We start from the raw sequence: 27996 nt of genomic DNA, 5'->3' as shown, positions 1-27996 counted from the left end.
AATGGAGGCTGGGCTTTATAGACCTGTAACCCCAAGCCCTGTAGGCACCAGAGACTGGAGGATCACTTTGCTGGCCATCAATCTACCTCCAAGTCTCCAGGAAACAAAATGGAGGTAGTAGGACGGAACACCTGAGTCCTCTTCTGGCCTCAGTGTGCGCACATACATAGGCATGCATATCCTGAGTGCACACGTGCGCACACACACACACACATAGGCATCATATACCATACAACACACACATAGGCATGCGTATACCGCACACACACAGGGGCATGCATATACTGCGCGCACACACACATACACACACACACACACACACACACACACACACACAGAGGCATGCATATACCACACACACACCAAAAAGAAAAAAATTTGAGAAGCAGATCATTTGATTATTTATGAATTTAGTTCTATGCTTGATTATTTCCTCCCTCAACTGCATCTTGCTAAGACGCACAAAGCCACACCCAGACACCCTGCTAGGGAGCTGGAAGACCCCTTCTTCTGTAGAAATTTGCAATCTCAGGACAACTCCAGCCTCCCACCTTGCTCTCCTTAGGAAGTACAGAGTGTTGCCCTTACTTTCCTGCTTCTTCTTTTACAGCATAAAAATCAACGCCTTTTCAATGCCAAATACGTCACTGGCCTTTGTGCCTGGGGTGGGAATCAGAGCACTGAGCAACCACGGCACTGCCAACGTCAGCGCCAACTGGGAAGTCAGGGCTCCGCTTTTGTGAGTATCGTATGGATATCCACTCTCTTCTGGGGGCAATGCAGACAATGTGCTGCTGTTTTCAGTGTAGGCTTCTTTCTCTCTGTATCCATACCTTCTCAAGAGCGCTACCAGGTGAGAGTTGATGCGGGAAACCCCTGCTTGGAAGGGAGGTGAAGGAAAGGCACCTTCCCGTAGAGCAACCAGACTTTCTAAGATCTCAGCATGGTGGCGCATGCCTTTCATTCTAGCACTAGGGAGGCAGAATCAGGAAGATCTCTGTGGGTTTGAGGTCAACCTGGTCTACAGAGGACAACCAGAACTACACAGGGAGACTCTGTCTCAAAATCACCCTCCAAAACCAAAAATCCTAAGAACCAGAGGCCAGCTATCTGGAGAGAAATTCCCCACATCTTCCACATTTTAGGTCCGCTAACCTAAACCAGATGTTTAGTGCATTTCCCCATCTGCGGGGTCAACTGATGGGAAACAGCTTCCTGTCTCACATGGAGGTTGGAGGGTGGTAGTTTGAGCCTCACTCTTCCCTAATCAAAAGGTTGAAGCCAGGTATGGTGGTTCAACTTCTGTAATTCAAATCCTTTGAGAGTTTGAGGCAAGAAGACCGCTACTAGTTGGAGGCCAGCTTGTGAGTTCTTGACCATCTGGGTTACAGAATGAGATCATGTATGAGAGAGTAGAAAAAGACAGTAAGGAAGCAGAGGAAGAAGGGAAGGAAGGAAAAAAGAATAGAAAGAAAGGAGCTGGATTGTAGAGACAGCTCAGTGGTTAAGAGCACTGATTGCTCTTGCAGAGGAGCTGAGTTCAGTTCCCAGTACCCACACTGTGGCTCACAACAGCCTGTAACTCCTGTTCCAGGGGCTCTGGTGCCCTCTTCTTAGGCACCTCCATGCACATGGTTGGAATAAATAAATAAAAAGAGAAGGAAGGAAGAAAAATGGAAGGAGAGAGAAAGAAAAGTTGAACTCAAGGTATATCAACAAACCAACTTCTACGGACAAGACACTGATGTATAATGGTTAGGTCTGTCTTGGTTGGCACCTCAGAATAAATACATTTAATCATTCACGAGGCTACGCTACAACCATTTATAGTCTATGTATCATTTTCCCAAGCTAATAGATTGTAGATAGTTTGTTCCTCCATAAACAATATAGGTTCCTATACTTCCTCACTTCCTTGATGACTTAGCAGCCATGTGTTGGGAATTATTCTGTGGAGGGCCCTTGCAAAGTCTTCAGTGACACATGCTCCACTGCCTCATGGCCATAGTCTAAGTATCCCTTCCCCGTGTTCACCCATCCCAGATGTTTACCTGGTGTTCTCTCTCAAACTGAATACTGTACGAAAATGGTGCTCTGCCATTGCTCAGCCACCTTCAGCACCAGAGCACTGGGGATGACCTAAGTATAGCGTCCCCTAGCTGTCCATTTCCACGCTGACCACATCATTTGTTTAATAAGCATGCATTTGGCGCAAGCAGTGCTCCTGAGTCCGTTGTCAGTCTTAGAGACTCTGATAGGAGCATGACAAAGTCCCTGTCCCCAAAGAACTTAGAAGACCCATCTTCATGTGTGTGGCCCAGATTTGGGTAACCTTTCCCTTCCTCTCCATACAGCCAAGATTCGGGAGCTGCTGATCTGTTTCTCTCTGGAATCTACTTTACTGGCATCATCGTCCTCGCCCGTAATAACGTTGGTCATCCAGTCCTGGAACTCCAAGACTGCTATGTCCAAGTGAGCCATGCCCGAGTCTCATTTTCTGGAGGCCTTAGGTGAGTGACAGCAGCCTGGTGGAGCCTCGGACTACCACTCAGAGAAGTTCCCCACTGGTGTCTCTTGGACCCTGATAAGCTCCCCTTTTTTTCATTTCTCGTAGTGTCCTGTATAACTCCTTTGCTGAGCCCATGGAGAAACCCATTTTGAGGAATTTGAATGAAATGGTGAGTCTTCAGAAGTTAGACAACTACGGTCAAATGATATTGGTGGGCCTATCATACTTTAATAACTTTTATCATAAACATTTATTGAGCACTAACTATATGCTAAGCACCATCCAAGATACTTTGTTTCATACTATTCTAAGCAATTTAATAGTTTCTCAAGGCCCAAGCATTGTGGCAGGACACACAGATTAATAAAACTACATACCCTCTCTCGAGTTTCCCACTATAGGATGAACAAGCATTTTGTTCTTAATGCAGACCTGGCTAAAGTAGGAAGTATTGAGAACAAAAGAAACAAATATTGGTTAATTTAGAAAACAAAAGCCAAAAACAAAATAAAACAAAAACCCTTAGATTTTTAAAACAACAATGGAACCAGGCCTTGAGTTTACTACATGGTTATGTGACAATGAGACTTAACTGAAGGTGTTCAGGGAACTGGAAAATTTCCTGGGAGACATGTTTATTTAGGGAACTGAGCCTTGACATATAGGTAAGATTTGGGTAGATGAGGAATGGGGAGGGTGATAACAGGTATTCCCAAGAAATACATTAAGAATACTCTTGGGGACAAGGGGCTGGAGAGATGGCTCAGCAGTTAAGAGCACTGGCTGCTATTCCAGAAGACTCAGGTTCAATTCCCAGCACCTACACGGCAGCTCACAGCTGTCTGTAACTCCTCTTTCACAGGATCTGAATCCCTCATATAGACACACTTGCAGGCAAAACACCAATGTAAATCAAATAAATAAATTATTTATTAAAAAAAGAATTCTCTTGGGAGGTAGAGACAGGAGGATCAGAAGTTCAAGGCCATTTGCAGTTACACAGCAAGTTTGAAGCTAGCCTGGGCCACATGTGATCTTGTCTCCAAAACAGAGGCAGCAGCAGACATAGCAAATACCGAGTCTGAGCGAAGCAGTCTTCTCTAGACTATTTCAGTTTCTCCTCACAGCTTGGTGAGGTAGATATCACAATCATTCCCACGCCACAGATGATGAAACTGGAGTCTGAGTATAAAAGTAGATGCTAATAGTTCCGACTCCAGGGGCCTGGCCTAGCCTCTGCTAAAACCACCATGCTGCGTGAGCATTGACGAGCATGTGCCGACACATCAGTGTTTGTAACCTAGTTAAATTAGTTAGAGTCTCTCCGGAATCTACTTTGCTGGCCTCTGCCCACTCCGGAAAGGTAGAAACAAGACTGAGGATCTCTCAAGGTAAAGATCTTGTCTCGTATGCATGAAGCCCTGGGTTTGTTCCCTAGCACCACATAAACTGAATGGGGTGAGGCATCCCTATAATTGCAGCACCTGGAAGGTGGAGGCAGAAGTATTATAATTTCAAGGTCATCTTAGGTTACATAAAAAATTCAAATGTCAACATGGGCTACATGAGACCCCACCTCAAGGAGAGGAGAGGGAGAGGGAGAGGGAGCAACAGAGTCCTAAGTGGATCCCTAATCTCACGATCTCTCCAATTAGCCCCAGTGAAAGTGAAGGTTCCAACTGCAGCCACTCCAGTCAGGACTTAGCGTTGCTGATGCAATGGGAGGCAGTGGCATCCAGTCAGCAAAGACACGGCCGCTCTTGCAGCAGGTTCCTCAGGTGTGACGCCAACACCGTGGACAGAGCGCAGGCCTTGACATGTCCAGAGAGAAGAACCAGGCTCTTTCAGCGGGCTAGCTGGGTGTGGTTTCAGTTGCTCTGCAGCTCAGCCAGCACTCAATGACACACTGTCCACACCCGCGGAGGCTGCAGGCCAAGAGTGTCAGCTAACTTAGGGGAGCATTGTCATGGCCACAGGGATAATGTCTTCTCAGCAGAAGGCTTGCTTTTCAACATGGCAACATGATTTTTCAAAAAAATTCTTTTGGTCCAGCTCTGTCCCATGGTCATCAATGAAGTGGAAGCACTCAATGTCAACATCAGTGCTCTGGAGGGTGAGTCGTGGAACTGTCTTCTAGATAGTTCTCTTCAACTTCAAACCTTACCCAGCCTTTTCTTCTAGGCCATAAAGCACCTATCCGTCACTCTGTTTCTCTTCTGCAATTAAAGTCCCGGGTTTCCATATGGGACAAGCCCTATGCATAGCACATGTAGTTCTTGACCATGACCCAGCTTTGTTACTGCAGCAGAAGGAGGGTCTCAGGGATAAGTGGGCAGAGCTAGGAAGAAACCCCCCCCCCAGGCTATAATCCAAAGTTTGGCACTAAATCTGTCTTCTTGGCCAGGTTATCTGCCTAGCCTTCTCTGACCCCTTCAGAGGCTGCCTTCAGTATGTAGCAAGCCCACACGTCAGTCCGCGTTCTGTCTCCGCCTCTCTGCTTCACGTCTTAGCTTCTCCTCCTCTAGCAATCGAGCTGCCTGTACTCCCAATCTGGATTGTCTGGGTCCTTTACTGTGGCTGGGATTAGATACCAGAAGTTGGATGAATTATAAACAACAGAAGGGTATTTGTCTCATGGTCTTGGAAGCTGAAAAGTTCAAGATTAAGGACTTAAATCCGGCAGTGGTTTCCACGAGGAGTCACAACATGGCAGAAGGGCAAGTGGGTGCCCACGAGACAGAGACGAAATCAAGCCAAATGTGTAACAAACCCACTCCGATAGCCATGGACTATTCCAGAGGGCATTGTCCCATGGCCCAGTCACCTATGAAAGCCCCACCTCCCAACACCAATTATAATAGTAATTAAATTTAAGTGTGAGTTTTAGAGGGACGTTCAAATCATAGCGTGTGGGAAGAACAGTCAGGGACAATAGATCACGTGCTCAAAGGTCCTGAGGTAGGAGTGAGCTGAGCGCAACAGAGGTGCTGAAGACTGTGCTAGGACTAGGGGGAGGGCCTGGTGAAGGGGAGTGTGAGAACTGAGTTTGCCGGTGGGGGAGGGGTGGCTAGACTTGTCTGGGATCTGGAACACTGCAAAGCCTATCTCTTAGTCTGAGTCACTCTGGTGTCCCAGATAATAACAGACAAGATGGAAGAGGGAGGTGGCAGCGGAGAGACCATTTGACAGAGTAGAACAATGACCCCGTACACGCAAGGACTGCATCTAGCCTCAGGTGGGGTGACAGAGAGGGAAGGCATGTCCCTGTATTCCACGCATACCTTGTAAGCAGACAGCGGTAATTGCCAGCAGGTCAAGTGTGGGTCATGGAGGTACTCAGGAGGGAATCTCAGGTTTTCACCCTGAGCCAGAGGAAGACTGTGTGTCCGGATCACCAGATCAGCGTCAGGGGGCTTCTTCCTGTATTGGATTATGATTTCCTGGCCGACTCTGTCCCCTCTGCCTCTGGACTCTAAGATCCTTGGGGGCAGGAGCTTTGCTCTAACATCAGGCCTGGCTGCCAGGTTGGTAAATACTGAACTGATGAGAGAATGAAAGGAAATGGACAGAGGGTGGATGAGTGGGTGCAGATAGAAAGGAACTGAGTGGAAGGAAGAAGAGAAGGAGGGGCCCCGTGTGTTGTGTACCTTGGGCTAGTGTCTTCATCCCCCAACCTCACTGCCTTCACTGTTAGGAATCCCCGTCCTGATCCCCTCACAGAGGGTGATGGGATCTAATTAGACTGGACACTTTAAGAACATTTTAAAAGCTATATATAGTTAGGGCTGGAGACACGGCACAGTGACTAAGAGCGCTGGTTGTTCTCACGGAGGACTAGACTTAAGTCTCAGTATCTACATCTGGTGGCACATAGCCACCTCTAAGTCCAGCTCTGGGAGTTACGACGCCCTCTTCTGCCCTTCATGGGCACCTGCACACTGTGATGCACATACAGACAAGCAGGTGCACATACACAGATGTAAAAATAAATTCTAAAAACGTGAAGGCCATCGTGACACAGGATGGCACTGTGGTCTTACTAACTCAGCAAACTGCTTCTCCTCCCCCTGCTTCTTTTTTTTTCCCCGATTATTGATAACGATCTATTATCGATCGCTATCGATACCAGGCTGGACTCGAACCCGCATCCTCTGGCACTAGAGCAGAGCGTTAGGCACTCCTAGCCGCTGAGTCACGGCTCAAGCTGTTCTCCTCCTGCTTCTAATCCCCATCGTTAGCACAAACCAAGCAGGATCTGAGAGAAGGTATCCTTTCATGGTATTTAGGTGATCACAGAGTACGGAGTAGCCAGCAAAGCGGCATCCCACACCATTTCAGAGCCCACGTGCTGCTGGCACCACCTCAGACACAGAAGTCTTTACTCCCAGGGACTCTGCTCACTGGCGACCCCAGCTCCTTTGGCCTTTGACTTTGTCCTGAAAATGCAAACACAAGCGTTTCATTCAATTAATAGCACCTTGTGTAAGAATTTCATGGCGTCTCTAACTTGGTGAGCTTCCTTTCTCATAATATCTCTTTTTAAATAAATTCTCTCTGAGCCCTCAGAGGGACGATGAAGGAGAATTATGAGTCAGGCCAGTCTGGGCTACACAGGGACTCCTGGGCTATCTTGGGCTACAAGAGAAACAAAACTATTTCTACTACAATAGTGATGCATACCTATTGTCTCTAAAAAATGAAATTCTAACTACATAGAATCTCTAACATTGCAGTTGGAAGCCTCTCAGTCTGATATTATGATTTAATATTGATAAGGGTCTTTGTGTTAATTTCTTCTTTGTTTCATTTTTCCCTTTATTGGAAATAGATACTTCTCTCATATGATAGATCCTGATTATGGTTTCTCCTCCTTCTACTCCTCCCAGTTCTTTTCCCACTTACCCTCCCTTCTGGATCTACTCCCTTCCTGTCTCTAATTAGTAAAGAACAGACTTCTAAGAGATAATAGTAAAATATAACAAAGAATAATATAATAAGATGAAGCAAAAACCACCATATTGAAGTTGAACAAGGAAACCCAACAGAAGGGCAATAATTCCAAGAGCAGACACAAGAGTCAGAGACCCACTCATTCTCACACTCAGGAGACCCATTAAAATACTAAGATGAACGTTATAACATATATGCAGAGGACCTGGTGAAGACCCATAGGCCCTATGTTTGTTGCTTCAGTCTCTGAGCTCATATGGGTCTTGCTTAGTTGGTTCAGAGACCCTGGTTCTCCTGGTGTCCTTCATCCCCTCTGACTCTTACATTCCATGTGCCTTCTCTTCTGCAGGGTTCCCTGAGCTCTGAAGAGGGGGGATTTGATGGAGGCCTCCCATTTAGAGCTGTGTGTGTGTGTGTGTGTGTGTGTGTGTGTGTGTGTGTGTGTGTGTAATGTCTGGCTGTGGATCTCTGCATCTAGTCCCATCTTCTGCCAGAGGAAGCCTCTTTGAGGATGACTGGACAAGGCATTGATGTATGAGTATAGCAGAATATCATTAGGAGTCATTTTATTGATACTATTTTTTATACCAGTAGTGTTTGGTTTTACCCTAGGTCTCTGAGCTTTCTAGTCTCTGGTTCCTGTTTCCTAAGCAATGTCAGGTATGGGTTCCAACTCCTTGAGTAGGCATTATTCAAATCAGACATTGTTTGGCTACTCCCACAATTTCTACCCCACCATTGCCTTATTATATTCTGCAAGCAGGTCAAATTGTAGGTCAAGGGTTTTGTGGCTGGAATGGTGTTTGTGTTTCTCTTTGGGTAGTGTTCAGGGTCCTTTCCTGCACTGTAATCATTAGAATGGAGAGATGAAGGAGCCATGTAGGCATCAGTTGAATTTCTCCATGTTCGATGAGTTCTGTGGGTGTTGTCCTTGGCAGTGGGGCCAGGATGTCAATTCTCAGAACAATCCATCATTGTCTTGGGAACAGCCTGGGTTGTTGGAGGACTTCTATGGGACTTTTTAGCCAGCAACTCAACTGAATGCAACCCAGTCCTGTTTGATCACACTGTGTGAAGATGTCTCTGTTTCATTTCACCTGACTAAGATACCTTCTGACTGATTTAATAAAGAGCTGAATGGTCAATAACTAGATAGGAGAGGGTAGATTGGGCCTCTCCAGAGAGAGAGGAACTAGGGGAAGAATCAGAGAGGCAGAGATTTGCCAGCTGTAAAAAGGGGAAGTAGGACGGTGTACTGTACTGAGATAATGAGCCACATGGCAGAACGTAGATTAATATAAACAGATTAATATAAGTTTCAAGAGCTAGTTGAGAACAAGCCAAAGCTAAGGCCAAGTTTTCATAATTAATAAGAAGTCTCAGTGCCATTATTTGGGAGCTGGCTGTCCAAAGAAAGACCTGTTACATTGACTACATTTGGCTAATTCCTGTCAACTACTTACTGGCTCTGCCTCCTGACCCAAGGTTGATTTTATTAACATGGTCTTGGTTTCCACAGTGTGATCTGCCAAATGTAGTCAGAGATGTGAGCAGCGGGGTAGGGAAGGGTGCAGCTGGTGTTTTGTTGCAGCCCTAGAGATAAACTAGGAGACTGGACTTAAAGGGGAGGAGGGACCAGTGAGGGTCTTGTCTTGTTGGCTTACCTGTTTCCCTGGCCTGCTCAGCACATGTGTTCACAGTATTGAAACCAGAGACTGTGCTGGAGACTGGGATGATCCAGAGGAAGAAAAACTGGGGGGTGGGATAGGGGAAGATCTTTGTGATGATCCCTTGAGGATGGGGTTAGAGAGGAAAGGGGGACCACAGCAGGGGTTCTGCTACAGGGTTATGGATGAGACTGGGTAGACTCCCATCTGGGGGAACCAAAGGAGAGATATGCGGCTGCCTTCAGTCTAATCATTTGTTAATTTCTTCTTAAAAATAGAAGCCTGGGAGATGATTCAGGGGGTGTAGTTGCCTCCCACCACCCTGATAGCCCGAGTTCAGTTCCTGGGGTCCACACGGTAGAAGGAGAGTTAACGCGTACAACTTGTCCCTCTGACCACCACACACATTTGTATACACACACACACACACACACACACACACACTAAATAAATAGACTGATTAAGTAATGTAAAAGCTTTTAAATAGAACCACACGGGCCAGTGAGGTGGCTCAGTAGGAAAGTGCTAACCACACAAGCCTTACAACCTGAGTTCAATCCCCAAAACTCATGGGGCAGAAGGAGAGAACCAGCCCCAGAAGTTGTCCTCTGACCTCCACACATGCACTGTGACATGTGTGCACCCACAGTCACACACACATACACAATAATAATGAAGTTTTAAAAATTAAAAAAAGAAGAATCACACTGTATTGTGGTGTGTGAATGTTTTTTATGGACACTCACATAAAAAGGCGTGCAAAATTTTGCTAATGTTTCCCTGAAAGTTGAGAAAAATATTTGCTTTTTTCTTTTCCCTCTTCCTGAGTTTTCAAATGTAAGCATGTTTCTTATGAGAAGGGGAAATTGACGTTTCAAACATTGTTCATAGATTAAGCTTTTAATGAACACAAATTTTCTTTTCTTTCTTGGTCATTTAGTTTTAACCAAGATTGACAACTACACTGTGCTGGATTGTTCCCTGATCAGTCCTCCTGAAATTACGGAGAATCACCTTGACTTGAACTTGAAGGTAACTATCGTTCTAGAGCACCCCTCTGGCTATGGGGAATATTTGGAGGACAAAAATTATGTGCAGGAGAAAATGTGCAAGTATGCCCGTCAAGCAATTTCATTTCCTATAGTACCTGCCTCATGTTTGCATCCTTTCAAAAGACTCCCAAACCCTTTCTTGGTGGGAAAATGACTGTTGTCCTTGTACTTATGTCTGTCTTCTTAGTGAGGAATATCAAGATATTTTACCTCTTTCCTCCTGGAAAACATTTGAGGCTAGGAGCCTGCAAGAAGAATGACTACATTTATTAGCACTGAACGCATCAGGGGGTACTGAGGAGAGGCTCAGTGGGTACAGACCTTGCCACATAAGCATGAGGGTCTAGGTTCAGTCTCCCAAAGCCCATGTGGTAAAGGCCAGGCAGAGATAGAACAATCCTTGGGGTTTGTTGGCCAGCCAGCTAGGTGAATCTTCAAGCTCCAGATTTAATAAGAGACCCTGACTCAAAAATAAGGCGGAGAGTGATTAGGGAAGACATGCAATATCAACCTCTGGACTACACATACACACTTGCATATACATGCACTCACATACACGTGCATACACTTGTATGTACATGCACTCACACGCGCGTGCATACACACGCACAGGCACCCACACGTGCATGCGAACACGGCACACACTCACGCATGCATGAGGAATTTAACACATCAATGGATTGTACAGATTAGCAGATTTTACTGAGGCTGCTGACCTCCACTGAAATAAATATATAGAAATGATGGTTACTGATCTTGGAAAACCATCATTTTGCTTATGTTTAGTCTTATCCAAATTAATATCACTGTCTTTTTGTTCTGAGACAGGGTTCTCTGTACAGCCCTGACTGTCTTGGAACTCACTGTGTAGACCAGGCTGGCCTCAAACTCACAGAGATTCACCTGCCTCTGCCTCTGCCTCTGCCTCCCAAATGCTGGGATTAAAAACATGTACCATGGGGGCTGGAGAGATGGCTCAGCGGTTAAGAGCATTGCCTGCTCTTCCAAAGGTCCTGAGTTCAATTCTCAGCAACCACATGGTGACTCACAACCATCTGTAATGAGGTCTGGTGCCCTCTCCTGGCCTGCAGACAGAATATTGTATACATAATAAATAAATATTTTTTAAAAAATACATGCACCACTATACCCAAAATATTACAGTTTTTAGAATGAAAATTGGTTTATATTTCCTTCCTTCACAGTCTTTTAAATCAGTTAAGAACTGTTCAAGACAGTACATTTAAATAATGCTTAATACCTAGTAAGACCAGGAATGACCATGTCTCAAAATCGCTTAATTAAGCCATTTGGAGTCTGTGTCTCTCAATGTACTTCTGTGGCTCCCCAGTTATCCAGAAGTCGTGTATTTTAAAGATCCAGACATGGACATCTTGAAAGCTAGCTCATGAACTATTCATAGATGTTCCTTGTATGACTGCACGTTCCCCCTAAGAGAAGTTCTAGCTCTGAGCATCTCCAGGAGTGACACCTGAGGGTGAATAGATACACGTGAATATGCCCAAGACTCTTCAGAGCTCTGGGCTGGGGGAATGGCTCCACTGTTGAGTACAAACTACTCTTTCAAAGAACTTGAGTTCTGTTCCCAGCACCCATGCCAAGTGGCTCACAATTGTAACAGTTTCAGGAGACCTAATGCATCTGACCTTTGAGGATACCTGCTCTCGCATGTACATATTCGCACATATGCATATCATTTAAAATAATTTTTTAATCTCAGAGCTTCAGAACATAGCCACTAGCCAAGGAGCCTAAAGACTTTATGCTCTTGTCCTTATCAAGAAGCTTCTGGGATTTTCTTTATCCAGCCTTGAGAGATCCCAACTTCTTTGTCCGATACATTTGCATTTTCACCTGGTAATCGGTCTTCGTTTCTGCTTCCCACAGGGTGCCTTCTACCCGGTGGAAAGCCTCGTTGACCCTCCCTTCCTGCCAGCCCCCTTCGAGCTCCCACAGAGCAGGGACTCCATGCTTTACATTGGCATCTCCGAGTATTTCTTTAAATCTGCATCCTTTGCTCACTATGTATCTGGGGCTCTTGGTGCCATGCTGTCCACCAAAGAGGTAAGTAAAGCCTTGAGGTGGGGGCTGTGGCCACCATCTTTAATCATTTTTTTAGTAAGTGTCTCCTTATGAACTTCTCTGTCACAATTTTGATTCCTTGGTCTTTTTACACCATCACTCCTAAAAAAGATAATGAATGAAGGTTTATAGAATGGGTGTTGTTCTTATTTGGGAGAGGAGATTGTTGTGTTTCCAATTCTTCTGGTTTAGTCTTCTTCATGATGTCTAGCCACTATTCTAGAATACAAAGATATAAATAACTCTCCAGCACTCATCATCTGTGATCTCTGGTCAATTCCACCTACTTTTTTGCATTGGTTTCTTCATCTGAGAAAGGGGGCTGAGAGTCCCACACTCTTAGGGTCATAGCAGTCACTAAAGGGTTTAGACACATATGGCTTCTAGAACAGCCTCAGTACAGAGTAAGGGCTCTATAACTATTGCTTCTGGGTAATTTCACCACCACTACCACCATCACCACCATCATCACCACCACCAGCACCACCAGCACTAATACCAACAACAACAACAAACCAATACCACCACCATCATCACTACCACTGTAACATGAGGGCCAGCTTGTTGGGGTATTTGTCCCGTCCGGTACTCCACAGCCGGTAAACCCCAAAGAAAATCACACACAAGACTCCATAAGATTATAAACTGATTGGCTCAATAGGTCAGGCTTATTATTAGTCCTTGTAACTTATATTAATCCATTATCATTATCTATGTTAGCCATAATGGCTCAGTACCTTTTCCAGCTGGGCAGCTTACATGTTTCCTCTCCAGTGGTCTGCGCAGGAGTGGCTGAGAGAGAGCTTCTGCTTCCAGAATACTCCCAGTCTCTTTGCTCCACCCCTACTTCCTGTCTGGCTTTCCTGCCTATACTGCCTGCCTGGCCAAACAGCGTTTTATTAAAATATGATTGACAGAATACAGATAATTCTCCCGCACCATTTCCCTCTTTTTTTTTTTTAAACAAAGGAAAATACCCATAATCCATTTGTTGGGAATGTGGGCATAGTATTTCAGGCTACTTCCTGCTGGTTGGGGGCGCTGATAGTCTTAAGGGGACCTAAAGAAAATTTAGAGTTATAATCAAGTCATGACTGGAGTATCCTGTGAGTCTCGATCATCTCAGGCAGCAGTCTTGGATCAGTTCTGGATGTAGACCTCTGTCATCTGGGCCATCTGTTCCTATCGGAGATTTTTCAGGTGGCCTCCCTCGGTCAAAGGTGATTATTCTTAACTCTGAATAAATCCAGAGTCTCTCGTTTTCTGTGGAAACAAAAGCAAAATCTCTTCTCCAAAGTAACATACCTTTTGACTTCAGTTTTGAAGCCAAGGTATTTTCAAAATTCCTATCTTGGGTTAGTTCAGCAGCATTTATAAACAAAAGTCTTTTAGCAGTTGTTGCTCCTTCCTCAGCAATCAAACAATTTAAAGAGAGCATAAAAGCATACAGTATGAAGATTCTCTGTGCATTTTATTTTTACTTTTACTTTTTGAGACAGGATCTTTGTATATCTTTGTCCTGGAATAACAATTTCTCTTTGGGATTTCTAATTTCTGGGATTTCTAATTTTTGGGATTTGTAATTTCTCTTTGGGATTTGCCGGCTGTTGGGGTACCGGGCGGGACGGAAACCCCAACAAGCCGGCCCTCATGTTACACTACCACCACTGCTGCCATCATAACCACCAGCACCACCAGCACCAGCATTAACATCATCATCACCACCACCACCACCACCATCACCACCCCTACCACCATCTCCATCCTTGTCCTCATCATAGAATAAGGATTTCTCCTATTGGTAATTACAACCGATTTACACCAGCAAGCAGTAGTGGTACAGTTATTTATTGACTCTCTCTGCCATGTTACTTCTCTTTTATCACAAGAACACCTTTTCTGGCCAGTCAACACAAAGCGCCCAGTTTATTTTTTTAAATGATTCATCTTATTTCGTGTACATTGGTGTTTTGCCTGCATATATGTCTATGTGATGGTGTCCAGTTACCTGTAACTGAAGTTAGAGACAGTTGTGAACTGCCACGTGGGTGCTGGGAATTGAACCCAGGTTCTCCAGAAGTGCAGTCAGTGGTCCTTAACCACTGAGCCATCTCTCTATTCCTCAAAAGCACTCGTTTTAAATCTTCGTTTTCTGTGCATTGTAATTGTACACATTGCTGTCATGGTGAGGACAACAGCACTAGACTCAAAAGAAATGCTCGCCAGGTAAATTACTTAAGCAACTGATGCTCTGGAGATCTCTGAAAATGAAAACAATAACTTGAGACTTACTGCTAACGACTGTAGAGTACTTGCAGAAAGATCGTGCATCTATGAGACAGTGTTCTCCAGTGAAGAAGGGATTCCTCTGAAGGCATATGACTTTGGGCAAGTCTCTTGCCTTTTCTGGGCACCAGATTTCCTAAGGTTGGGCTATAAAATAAGGCTACCTAAACATTTTGTGGCTCCACCTCTTTACAGTTCACATTAGAGAGAATTCTACATTTTATCCGAAAAGACAACCCAGAGAAAACGTTGCAATAAGGGGCTGGAGAGATGGCTCAGTAGTTAAGGGCATTGGCTGCTCTTCCAGAGGACCTGGGTTCAATTCCCAGCACCCACATGGTGGCTCATAACCATCTGTAACTATAGTCGCATGGGATCTGATGTCTTCTGCTGGTATGCAAATGTACATGCAGATAAAACACCCAGATAGATGGATGGATGGATAGATAGATAGATAGATAGATAGATATTGCATAAATAAATAAATCTTTTTTAAAAGTCTTGCAGTGACACAGTGCTTTTTTTCTCTCTTAGATTTCCAACTATTTCAATCAAAATACCCAAGGAATTGGCAGTCTGCTCTCCAAGGTGAGTGCTCAAGTTTTGCTCCTCAGCGATGGGTGTATTGTCATTGAAGTCACTTCCAGGAGACTCTTAGATTCTCCCATATGCTTGGATTAAAGGTATATACCACGATACTTTTGCTCCGCAGAGATGAGTATATTGTCATTGAAGTCACTTCCAGGAGACTCTTAGATTCTCTACATTCTCTTTTTATCCAAGCATAGGTCAATCCATCTTTATAAACTTTTTTCTTTTCCTGCTTCTCTTTTCTTCCTTTTCCTCCCAACCCTCCTTCTTCTCTTTCATTTCTTGAGAATGTCTTAATATGTAACATGGGTAAACTTGCAATCCTCCTACTTCAGACTCCCATGTGCTGGGATTAAAGGTATATACCACCATACTTGGTCATCTTTCTATCCTGCAAGATTTTTCTCTTCCTAATCGAATATCCAGAAATATTTCCTAAATAAAACCCATTAAAGTACAACTAAAAGTATTGTAAATTCATAAAATAACCAATCCATAAAATTCCATCACTCTTAAAATAATTTACTTAAAGATAAAAATGATTGGCTTGAATGGAATACTTAATCCTTAAATTACATCATTCATTCATTCATTTACTTATAGGCAAGGTCTCACCATGTAGTTCAGGCTAGACTGGAACTCAGTATTTAACCCAGGCTAGTCTTTAATTTTTGATCCTCTTGAGTCTTTTTTCCAAGTACTGGAATTACACATGACTTTAATAAGACAATTATTAATATCAGCCCTTCATAGCATTCTAGGTATCATACTTACAGGCTCAAGTTTGCCTTAGAAGAGCAAGCTGCTTCACAGAAAGTCACTCAACGTCGGCAGATCTTCGCTTAAATTTCAGTCTATAGCTTATTCTGTGAGAACTGTGAGCAAAGCACTTAGCCGTGGTGGTGCCTACCTTCAATTCCAACACGTGGGAGGCAGAGGCAGGTAGATCTCTGAGTTCAAGGCCAGCCTGGACTATAGAGTGAGTCCCAGAATAGCCAGGGCTACATGGAGAAAGCCTGTCTTGAAAAACCAAGTAAATTAATAAATAATAAAAATAAAAATAAAACAGCACAGCTGATAGAGTTGGAGTTTCGAAGAGTAGATAAGAGATAATAAAGTCACCGTTATTCCCAGCAAAGAGGTGTTTTCTGTTCTAACTGCATGTTGCAAGATTTAGCACAAACCACTCCAGGCTCATGCCTTGCCCTCATCATCTCCTGACTCTCTATCTCTGTTTCTCTCCCCGAATGGGACAGATTGCAGAGATCTACGTCCTATCCCAGCCATTCATGCTGCAGATCATGGCCACGGGGCCTCCTGTGATCAACTTACACCCCAACAATTTCAGCCTGGAGTTGCCTGCTGCTGTCATCATGCTCACAGAACGGCAGAACTTCACCATCGAGCCCATTGTCTCCATGGACTTTGTGAGTCTGAGGATGCAGGAGGGCAGCCTCTGGGTACCAGTCCTGTTCCTGCTGGGAATCATTGGCCAGCAGCCTTTACATGTTTGCTGTGAAGGTTGATTTCGAAATTAAGAGTAGATACTGGGGCTGCCTGAAACAGACCCACCTGCTCATATATGGAAGTGCCCTTACATGGAGATAGAAGAACTCATGACCCTGTGTGTAAAATACCTCACTGACCTTTACTTCCTATGTTCCCTTCCATTTACATTAGAGAGCTGTAATTAAGTCAATTTTCCCTGACCAATGAAAAGTTAAAAACAGTACAATGAAGCCAAACAAAATTACACACATGAAGGAGAAGAGCAGTTAAGGAAAGCAACACTGAAGAGGGGGCTGAGGATATGGCTCAATGGTAGAATACTTGCCTAGCATGCGTAAGACCCTGGATTTAATCCACAGCACTGCCAAAAAGTTAATTTAAAAGAAGCACTCAAACAAGAAATTCTTACACTCGCATCCTTCTCTGCAAGATTGTATTTTCCCCAACATTTGAACCAAGCTGACCTTGAACCTCCTCCTTCTTCAATCATCCAAGTGCTAGAATACGCTCAGGCTGCCCTGGCCAGAAGTAGAAATGTATCTTGCCAACATTTCTTGAATAAGAGGGAACGCTGGGCTTGGGATGTCTCCACTGTACTCCTATCATATTATAACCTGTAGTCCAGATCAGCCACTCACTTCAGTAACAACGGCTTTCTCATCTTCAGATTGCTAGCACCAGTGTTGGCCTGGCTATTTTGGGACAAAAACTGATCTGCTCCTTGTCGCTGAACAGGTAAGATCAATTTGATTTGACTGCTGGAAACCTTGGTAACAAATTAGTGAGCATTCCCCAAAGACTAAGTGGCCATTGAGAAAACAAATGTTTTCCCACTGTGGGACTGTGAGTCGGCTCAGCACTCAGCCCCTAACAGAGCAGATTATTTCAAAGGTTGAACTCAGTAAAAGAAAAGTGCGCTTCTGTTTTTCTTTTTCTTCTGATGAGAGCAATGATAAGATAAAATAGAAACAAGGTCATTGTAAAGGTCATTCTGTCAGCACCCATTCCGGTGATGGCTAAAATTTCTATGGTAAGAAAGAGGGACATGGGAATATATTCAGGTGCTGTGTACATCTTTAGAGATTAAAGGATCAAGTTTCAAATCCTTTCTCATTGGCCTTAAGGCCATGATCAAGTCTTGTCTTAGTTAGGGTTACTATTGCTGTGATAAAGCAGCAAGACCAAAAGCAACTTGGGGAAGAAAGGGTTTGTTTGGCTTACATATCCTAAGTTACAATCTGTTGAGGGAAGCCAAGGCAGGAATTCAAACTGGGCAGTAACCTGGTGTATTAGTCCAACCTGGGTAGGAATCGCTACATTGTTTAGAGCTGCTGCTAAAGGGAAAGGCAGCTCTTGTAGTTCAGGAATCATGAAGAAGGGCAGAGGTGGTGTCTCAGTGGGAAAACTCCTTACTGATTACATGTGGGGACCTGAGTTTGAATCTCTAACATCCTGGTGGGCGTGGTGGTGCACAGTTTAACCTTGGTGCTGAAGGGCAAACACAGGCAGATCCTGGGGACTTGCTGGCCAACCAGACTAGCCAAAACAATGAGCTCTAAGGTTAGTGGGAGACCTTGTCTCAGATAGATAGATGGATGGATGGATGGATGGATGGATGGATGGATGGATGGATGGATGGATAGATAGATAGATAGATAGATAGATAGATAGATAGACAGATAGGCAGATAGGCAGATAGGCAGATAGACAGATAGACAGATAGACAGATAGACAGATAGACAGATAGACAGATAGATAGATAGATAGATAGAAAGATAGACAGATGATAGATGGATGGATAGGTAGGTAGATAATAGATAGATAGATAGATAGACAGACAGACGGACAGACAAGTAAAATATTGAGGAGGACATCTGGCATGGACTTCAGGCCTTTACTGGTGCACACACAGACAAGCACAACACACACACACACACACACACACACAACACACACACACACACACATAAGGCTTTAAAAAATATATGAAGAATGTCAGGGTAGAAACTGAAGGCGTCTGAAGGTGATTCCTGCAGAAGATGCTATATTAAATTCAGACATTGAGCCGGTTTGGGGCAAGGTTTGTGGGTCAGGTCTCACTTGGCCAAAGAGCCAGAGAACAGCTTAGCAAGGCTGCCCAGGCTGGGCTGAGAGGCAGTCTTGTCTTCAGCCGTGAGAGCAGCTGCCCCGCCTCCCGACATCGCTGCCCCTCCTTCCTCTAGGACTCAGGTGCGGCCTTTCAGGCCAAGCCGGTTTGGTTTTTGGCCTTGTCACAGAGAGTCATCACAAGGGAAGGGCACTGTTGGGGAATCCAGGAGACAGACATCAAAGAAGAGCCAGGCAATAGTGTCTCCAGATAAACTCCCAGCATGTCACGGCGTTCTCACCCACTCTGGCTGAACTGCTTAGCCTTGGCTGTGTAGATAGGAAATGCAGAAATCACAGGCAAATCCGAGGGGGTGTCATCAGAGAGCAGGTCTAGCTGGGTTGAGGTGCCAGCACTGCCGTTTATCCGTCTTGTAAGTCTCAGGCAAGCAAGTTAGTTAACCTCTCTGGATCTCTATTTCCTTCTCTATAAAACAATGCTCTAATAAAACCTGCTTCAGGGGGTTGTGGCATTGCAAGTCCTTAAGTGTACACTGTCTATTTGCTGTCCAAAGAATGCTGGCTGTAACTATCACTTGACATTTATGTCTAGTCCCAGCAATCAGAAAGGAAATGTTCAATTACACAAGCTCTCTCTCTCTCCTCTGTGTGTCCGTCTGTCTGTTTCTGTCTCAGTCTCGCTGTCTCTGTCTCAGCCTCTCTGTCTCTGTCTCTCTCTGCTGTAGCTCAGACTCAAGTGTTCTAACTCTCAGCTACGCCTTTAGCCCCTACAATGTCATTTCATGAGTGTCCCTATTGAGAGAACCCCTCACTCCTATGTGGGGGATGCCGTCCTCTACTTCTCTTTATTGTTGAGCTTTAAAGACTCCTAGGTCCTTCACCCAGCACAGCACCCCTTTTACTTCATTTCAATCTTTCTCCTTTTATTCTTCTCACATTACATCCCCGACAGCAATTTCCTCTCCCTCCCTCTCTCCCAGTCCTTCCCACCCTCCTCTCTTTTCTCCCAGATACACTCCTCCTCCTTCCCCCTCCCCCAAACGAGCAGGCCTCCCAGGGGTATCCAACAAACACGGCCTAATAAATTACAATAAGATAAGGCAACGCAGGAGGAAAGGAGCCACAAGGGGGCGCTCACACCTGACACTGTCTAGATGACCAGGAACCAGAGGCAGGACAGCACAGAGACCCAGGAGAGAACCAAACACAACTTCAGTGAGCACCTGGAGGTGACTTGATGGTCACGGAGCTTAGAAAACTTACTCTCAAGGTCACAGAACTGTCCAAAGGCAAGGTCACAACCTGAACCTATTTTTCAAGACCATGGGTGTTTACCTACAGTGTTACCTTGCCTTACCTTGGCACAGGGATGAACTAAGACAAAAAAAATGGCACCTAGACCTGGAACTTAGGAAATAAATGTGGCTGTCTGGATCAGGACACCCATGAACCTGGTGTCATGTAGAACTGGAAAAGACAATGAATCATTTCTCAGTACTAAGCATTGAAAAGCAAAAGAGAAGACACAGAACAGAGTGTCCTGGATAGAAAAGGCACACAACCCTGTTCTCACTGCTGGCACCAAGTAGAGGCATGGACAGAAGAAGTGGACAGTTAGGGATGCTGCTAATAAGCCTGAACTCTCTGGGAATGTCTAGTCAGTGTATGCAGTCGGGTGGATCTGGACTTGGATTCTGTCTGTTACCTGGTAGCTGTGCAAGGCCAGCCTGGTCTACAGAGTAAGCTCCAGGTCAGGCTCCAAAGTTACACAGAAAAACCCTGTCTCAAGAAAAACAAAACAAAACAGATGAAAAGCTGTAACACTGGACCTCTACATCATAAAGCAGATTCCCACTGTTCTGTCATGGGGCCTCCTGAGCTAAATAGAATTGAGCTTGGAGGCATCTCTAGCACATAGTAGGTGTTTTATAGATTTATAGATCCTGTTAAATGATACTCTCTTTTTCTTGGTCTTCATTCAGATAACTTAATTCTAACCCTCAATCTACAAAACTCAAGGCGGTCAGGGCCAGGGGAGATAGCTCAGTCAATGAAGTGCTTGCTGCACAAACAGGAGTATCTGAGTCTGGATCCCCAGAACTAACATAAAAAGCTAGTGAGGTGCTGAGACAAATGTCTGTAACCCCAGAGCAGAGGAAGCAGACAGGAGGATCCCCGGAGCTCCATGGTCAGACAGCCTGGCCAAATTAGGGAGCCCAGGGGTTAGTGAGAGACCTTGCCTCAAAACATAAGGTGGAGAGTGATTGAGAGTGACCTCTGACCCTCACACGTAAGGACACATGCACAAATACATACACCTGCCACACCTGTGGGAATGTGTACACACATACCCAAAACACCTTGAAGTAATCAAACATATATTATTGTTTCTCTACCCATCAACACACATGCGCGCGCGCGCGCACACACACACACACACACACACACACACACACACACCCTGCTACCCCTCCCAAGCAATGTAGTCAGAAAATACATATGCAGCCAATTGCTAACTCGCCTCCTCGCAGGTGGAGCGGGTAAATATTTCCCAACATGCGCCATCAGGAACACGTATCCAGAGAGAATGCATCTATGGTTTTCATCACGAGGGTGCTTTTGGATTATTGGCAAAGGAGGAAACTCTAAACAGATCCTTCTCGGGAGAATTTCCAGGCCGCCAGAGGAACGCTGGTGAAAACCCTGGGGAATCTTTACCTGCTAAATGGGTAGTTCTTCCACAAAACCTTTAACTAAAGGTCAAACCCACTGCCTGCTGGGTGATTTGTGTTGTTCTGCTTTGGTTTGGTTTAGTTTACTTTTAGGTTCAAGGGCAATTCTATTAGAGTTTAAAAGGAAGACCCTTGAGCAGACAACCTGTAAATCTCAACAGTCACCCACAGGAGGAAAAGGAAAAGCCATGCTGTTTGACCTCTCCTAGGAGGTCAGCCCTGGAGAAGCAGAAGCAGGCAAAAAAGGGGAAGAAGGACTCAAAGAGTGAGAAGTCCAAAGTGTGAGGGAAAGCACCATGTTCTGGCTTGGTAAGCCAGAGCTCTTCAACTGCTGGTCCTGGCTTTCAAACCCCCCAACCCTAGCTGCTCCTCCTCCTTCCCCATCTTCCTCTATTTAGAATGCCTTCCACCTCAAAAGGACACCTCACCCCACCCCGATTCCAGTCAGCACTTCCTATCCATCCCCTCTGTCTGCTCCTCCATCTCTCTACATCCAGTCAGTAAGGATTTCTTGAGCACGTATTTCGTGCCTTGTACTGTTCTTGGTCCAGAGAACAGAGAGAAGGACAATGTTCCCTGCCTGACCTGGGAGAGGTACAAGAGGAACAGGCAATTAGTGGATATGAAGGATCACTCTAGAGGTGGGTATGGAATGCTTTCCTCAAAGAACAGCTTGCTTTGCCCCACGACTGTCGTCCCCCACTCCATGATCTCTCACACGCATACACCCTTGTAAACCCACAAAAGAACACCGGCGTCTGCACTACTTTGTATCCTCCTCTACAATTTTAAATTAAATTCTTCGCAAGGCCAACGCATGGCTGAGCATTGGGTGAGCCCCTGAGAAGCCCTTGGCTCTCAGTCATCTCTCCACACTGCAACCACCATCTTTCATCTTCAAAACCTTCCGTGGATTCTTTGCTTCCAGACTCAAGATCAAATTCCACGTGGTGGGGTCACCTCGTCTGCCTCTCCAGCGCCATTTTGCTGTGCCCTCTCTATGGTTATGTCCCCTCAAGGGGCCACTGCCAGGCCCCCTTCCTCCTTCTGCTTTTCCTTTTAAATGCTATCCATCCTCCCTGTTTCAGCTCAAGGAGACTTTCCTTGGGAGCCATCATGCATCTACCAAGTCAGGTCAAGTGCCTCTGTCACATGACTCGATGGCTCGTTTCTTCCCTTCAGAGCTTTTACCTCAATTTGAAATTAAACTTTAATTGTCGAGATTCTTTGATATTGCCCCCACCTCCCACCAGGCTGTGAACTCCCTGAGAACTCTGATTGTGCCCACAGTCATCTCCAGCACCTGCCCCTTCACTGACATGGGTTAGGTGCTCATGAAACATCTTCTGCATGGACCAATAAAGTCATGCTTAGTGCTGGGATGTACTGAGATGTGTACTCAATGCCTAGATACAGTCATTAAGACTGGATCTCACTCCTTGAAAAGTTCATGGTTATAAACTGAAACAGAAACAGTACATAAGGCATTGGGTAGTAGGACTTATTGAACTTGTCTCTCTTGGCATACACGGGATTGGAGGGGTGACCTTGTTACGACCTTGCACTTGACTTTCCCTCTTGACTTTGCTGTATTAATTTCACCATATTGACCCAGGTCATGTATGGTCTTTCATCATGCTTAAGAGTTTGCAGTTTTACTCTGGTTTTCAATCTAGGAAATAAACTTTCTCTAAAACTTTTTGAGTGGGTGGTATTCTCCATGTACCTGCAGGATGATAGAACTCAGTGCCACAGGCACACTAAGTGGGCTCCGCAACTATGCCTCACCCCCAGGCAAGACACAATATTATTTGTCTTCAAGGAAGACAATCTTTTGATTTTACGTCCTTCCCAACAGCTCTGTGGCCCTGCAGTAAGAGCTTGTTCTTAGTAGCTGTACTTTAGCAGATGAGAGTCAAATAGAAGATCGTTCAAAAGCCAAAGTGAGGCTCACCTCATGGTCCGAGCTGGGATTACAAGGGCGGGAAATACATGCAGTAGACTCTATGACCATCTGAGTTTGTCTGTGGATCTTTTGTTTGTTTTGGTAGTACATCTGCCTAGGTAGCCCAAGCTGGCATAGAATTCCTAATCCTGACACAGACTCCTGAGTCCTGTGTTTAGAAGTGTGTACCTTCATGCTTGGTTACGTGTGGGTTTTTCAGTAGTGACTTGTTTCTATCTATTTTTTAAATCTACTTGTCTTTTTTGTTGTGTTGTTCCTTATTATTTTGTTGGTGGTTTGGGGTTTTTTTGTTTGTTTGTTTGTTTGTTTTTTTAAGACAGTGTTTCTTTCCCTGTCTGTCCTGGAACTTGCTCTGTAGACCAGGCCAGTCTTGAATTCGGAGATCCACCTGGCCACTGCCTCCTGAGTGCTGAATTAAAGGTGTGCACCACTACTGCCCAGCATTTACTGTTTTTAAATTTAGCTTTCTTTTTTTTAAAGATTTATTTATTATGTATACAGTGTTCTGCCTGCATATATCCCTGCTGGCCAGAAGAGGGCACCAGATCTCATTACAAGGGACTTGAACTCAGGACCTTTGGAAGAGCAGCCAGTGCTCTTCTGAGCCATCTCTCCAGCACCTAAATTTAGCTTTCTTTAAAAAAATTGTTTTTCAGATTTATTTAATTTATATGAGTGTGTTGCCTGAATATCTATGCACCATGTGCCTGATTCCTGTGGAGGTCAGAAGGGGTCATTGAATCCCATGGAACTTGAGTTACAAATGACTGTGTGTCTCTATGTGGGGAGACTGGGAACTGAACCCTGGTCCTCTGCAAGAGAAAAGCTGCTCTTAACTGCTGAACCATCTCTCCGCCCCCATAAATCTACCTCCCTTTAACCTCTTCCTGTTTCCTTTCAGGTTCCAACTCTCTTTGCCAGAGAACAGACATAGAGATGTGAAGGTAGGGAATGCGAGCTCAGGGTACCCGGAAAAGGGCCCAAGAAACAGAATTCTGTTGGGTTGTATGTAACCTGTGTATGTGGTTTTCTGTGTCTCTGAGTCCTTGATTCTCCACAGTTTTAGTTTTAGATTTTTTTCTTGTTCATGTGTTTGGTTGATTTTGTGGCACAGGGGATTGAACCTGGGGCCTTCATGGTATTCACTTGTGAAACCCATTAGCGTAGCAATATACTTTAACTCATATTGCAAGGCTTTGAAAAGAATTGAAAAGACTGTGTGATGCTAGAAAAATGGGCATTCTCGTGGGGCTGTTTGGTTCCTAGATGAAATGATCCTCTAGAGTTAAATTTAAGTGGCATTCAGGCCACATCCAGCTTGGGAGCAGACATGTTATCTTAGCTCCTTTTCTGTTGCATCATAAACACCATGACCAAAAGCAATTTATAGAAGAAAGGTTTGTAGCCGGGCCGTGGTGGTGCACGCCTTTAATCCCAGTGCTCAGGAGGCAGAGGCAGGTGGATCTCTGTGAGTTTGAGGCCAGCTTAGTCTACAAGAACTAGTTCCAGGACAGACTCCAAAGCTACAGAGAAACCCTGTTTCAAAAAGCCAAAAAGAAAAAAAGAAGAAGAAGAAGAAAAAGGAAAGGTTTGTTTTGGTTTATGGTTCTGGAGGGCGAGTCCATAACAGAGATGTCACAGTCTGGTAGCAGGTGCATGAAGTGGGTACATCTCCACACACACAGGAAGTAGAGTGGATAAACAAGAAGTCTGGTGAAGCCATAGACTCTCAAGGCCCACTCCCAGTGAAATACATCCTCCAGCAAGGCTGAAAGGGTTAAAGGGTTCCATAACCTCCGAACGGCACCACCAACTGGGGGCCAAGTGTTCAGATACATGAGCCTGTGGGAGACATTTCTCAATTAAATCCCTGCACTCCCCAACAAGTAACATGGAATGTCCATACTTCTGGACGTCATGAAGGTCAGCCAAGTCCATGACTTCCTTTGCTCACAAATGGTCCTTGCATAGAATGTGGAAGCACATTGTCAGACTTTCTGGGAAGAGCTCTGCCTAGCACATGCTCAGCTGGACGTGACCGGACATGAACTTTCATTCTTAACATTAGTCTTTCACGTACAACTTCTTACCGAGCCTAGCAATGCTCAAGACGAAGGTTCCCCCTTGTGGCATTAACATTCTGTGTAGTGATTCTCCTCTAGGGTCCACTTAGTCCTTTAGGGACCTCTGTTATTGCGGCCTGGAATGGGGAGGAGAGCCATACAGGAACAGATGTTAAGAGATGTTTCTGAGCTTCCCATAGCACACTAACCAGCCAGGGTAGAAATAGTGAACAAATATACACTGCATGCTCTGAAAATAATGTAGAAGAAAAGAATAGGCCATTGGAGCAGGGATGGAGGTAGGGATCACTCAGGGCTGTTGAGAGAATCTGCTGAAGCCCAATTCACTCAATACATCTACAGCACACTGTGGAAGGTAGAAAGTAAATAGTGGCCATTTTTCCTGCACTTATGATAACTGATTTGTCTATGTAGATGGAGAATACACATAATGGTTTCATACCTTAACTCCGAGGCCAGGCTACAAGAGTGAAGTCCCACTTACTGGCTGTGTGTTTTTAGACAGGTCACTTAGCCTCTCATGAGGTAGTGCATGGGAGATAGTAGGGACTTACTATCATGGCCACATCCAACCAAAAGGTGGCAGTAAGTAAGACAGGACCAGATCTGAGAATGTTAGTCAGGACAGTAAATTTAGCTGAGGCCCAAACAGATGTTTCACTTCAGGGAGAATTCTGAGATTAGGAGTCAGGAGCTAGCATGCACCTGCAAGGGAAAGTCTAGTCATGACTTTCTATCCAGCTGAGTGCTGGGGACCTGCACACCCAAACCAGGCTTGATGCTCTCAGGGAACCTTGATTTGGCAACTGATAAAGTCTCCTTTTTCATTTTAGGTCGTGAGGTTTGAAAATATCCTCTCTTCCATTCTTCACTTTGGAGTCCTCCCACTGGCCAATAGTAAGGAATCCTTTAAGGCATGATGGGACTCTGGGATTGGCCACACTCTTGGTTATGTTTGAAACTTTCTACCCTGGTGCCTGTCTAGAGTGTTATTGTGGATTTGGCTCAGAGCCAGAAGTTTACAGTGTTCAGCAATAAGAGCTGAAGAAGCCAGTTAGCAGGATTATGATTGCTAACAACACTGTTTACACATTCAGCAATATATTTTTTATATTAGACGCAAAATGTCCCCAAGTCCATGAATTAATAATTTTCAAAATAGGGGACTGGATGGATAGTTGGCAACTAACTTGAAAGCACAAAGACCTGAATTCAATCCTTCAGGAATCCCCCCCCCTTTTTTTAAATGCTGGGCACAGTGGTACATGCTTACAATCTCAGTGCTGATGGAGGCAGAGACAGGTGGATCTATTGGATTCACTGGCCAGCCTAGCCTACTTGGGAGTTTCACGTCAACGAGAGACCCCCATCTCAAAAGCAACAATAAACCAAGGTAGTGGATGGAAGTGAGGAATGGCACTGAGGTTATCCTCTGTCCTCCACACACGTGCACACACTACACACATACACACAATACACCCCACTATTATAAAGATATATATATGTATATGTGTGTATAAATATACACATACATATATACACACATGTCTTTTATGACTATGTAGAAAATGAAAAGCATAGTCAGGCATGATTAGTACTTAAATGGGAGGAAATGGACAGTGTTTTGTTTTGTTTAGTTTGGTGTCCAAATACACATAATTACAGGTACAGTTTTACTGAATATAAATTAATTACTAATTCACCCAGCAAAATGCTAGGGACATATCACTGTGAATTAAAACAAGACCAGGAACAGTGATAAGATTAAACTATTAAAAAGCTTCTAGTTCCATCTCTTTCTAAAATTCCAGCCGAAAAAATTCAGTACCCGTGCCTGGTTACCTTACACCTTTTTTCTACATTCCAGCAAAATTGCAGCAAGGGTTTCCCCTTCCCAACCCCTACAACATCTCATTCGTCAATTCAGACATTGAAGTTCTTGAGGTAAGGTTCCTAATCTCCTCTTCACTATTGATTTTCACAGTAGAACAAGCTTCCTCTTTTGTTTATTACTTATTTTTTAAAGATACATTTATTTTATTTCACGTGGATATGTATGTGCATGAGTGTGTGTGTGTGTGTGTGTGTGTGTGTGTGTGCATGAGTGTGTGTGTGTATGTCATGTTCCTTCTGGTACCACATCAGAACTAGAGTACAGTCAACCATGACTCAAACAGTGTAGGCATTAGAAACCTAATCCAGCTCCTCTGTAAGAACAAGACGTTCTCTTATCCACACAGCCGTCTCTCCATCATTATGTTTTATTTTGCTTTCCTTAGACTTTTACCAGCCCAAGGAGTTTTATAAACAGAACATCCAGCTATTAAAGCTTATAACTAACAATGAAAAATTTAAAAGTCAGACCAGGTCTAATTTCACTTTGAAGTCACATTTAAATCACTCCACAGTATAAGAAAAATACTTTTAAAAGTCTTTTATTT

The 27996-nt window shown here is 44.5% G+C and overlaps 1 protein-coding gene across 4 annotated transcripts in view; it reads left to right on the top strand.

Annotated features, from left to right (window-relative positions):
• The window catches only part of Bpifc (BPI fold containing family C), a 47920-nt gene that overhangs the window by 17881 nt on the left and 2043 nt on the right, over positions 1-27996 (top strand). For all 4 annotated transcript variants that reach the window (XM_048418801.3, XM_085683351.2, XM_085683350.2 and 1 more), the window contains exons 4-15: positions 611-739; positions 2355-2510; positions 2615-2678; positions 4562-4622; positions 10067-10158; positions 12087-12263; positions 15102-15155; positions 16415-16585; positions 17335-17402; positions 24373-24415; positions 26389-26452; positions 27423-27499. In XM_048418801.3, the coding sequence (XP_048274758.3) occupies positions 611-739; positions 2355-2510; positions 2615-2678; positions 4562-4622; positions 10067-10158; positions 12087-12263; positions 15102-15155; positions 16415-16585; positions 17335-17402; positions 24373-24415; positions 26389-26452; positions 27423-27499 (1156 nt within the window). The remainder of the gene's footprint in view (positions 1-610; positions 740-2354; positions 2511-2614; positions 2679-4561; positions 4623-10066; positions 10159-12086; positions 12264-15101; positions 15156-16414; positions 16586-17334; positions 17403-24372; positions 24416-26388; positions 26453-27422; positions 27500-27996) is intronic.

This window comes from Myodes glareolus, chromosome 26 (assembly GCF_982192425.1).
Source record: "Myodes glareolus chromosome 26, mMyoGla1.1, whole genome shotgun sequence".
In the NCBI taxonomy this organism is placed as follows: domain Eukaryota; kingdom Metazoa; phylum Chordata; class Mammalia; order Rodentia; family Cricetidae; genus Myodes; species Myodes glareolus.
The sequence above is the reverse complement of the archived record's forward strand: the minus strand, read 5'-3'. Positions and strand labels throughout refer to the sequence as shown.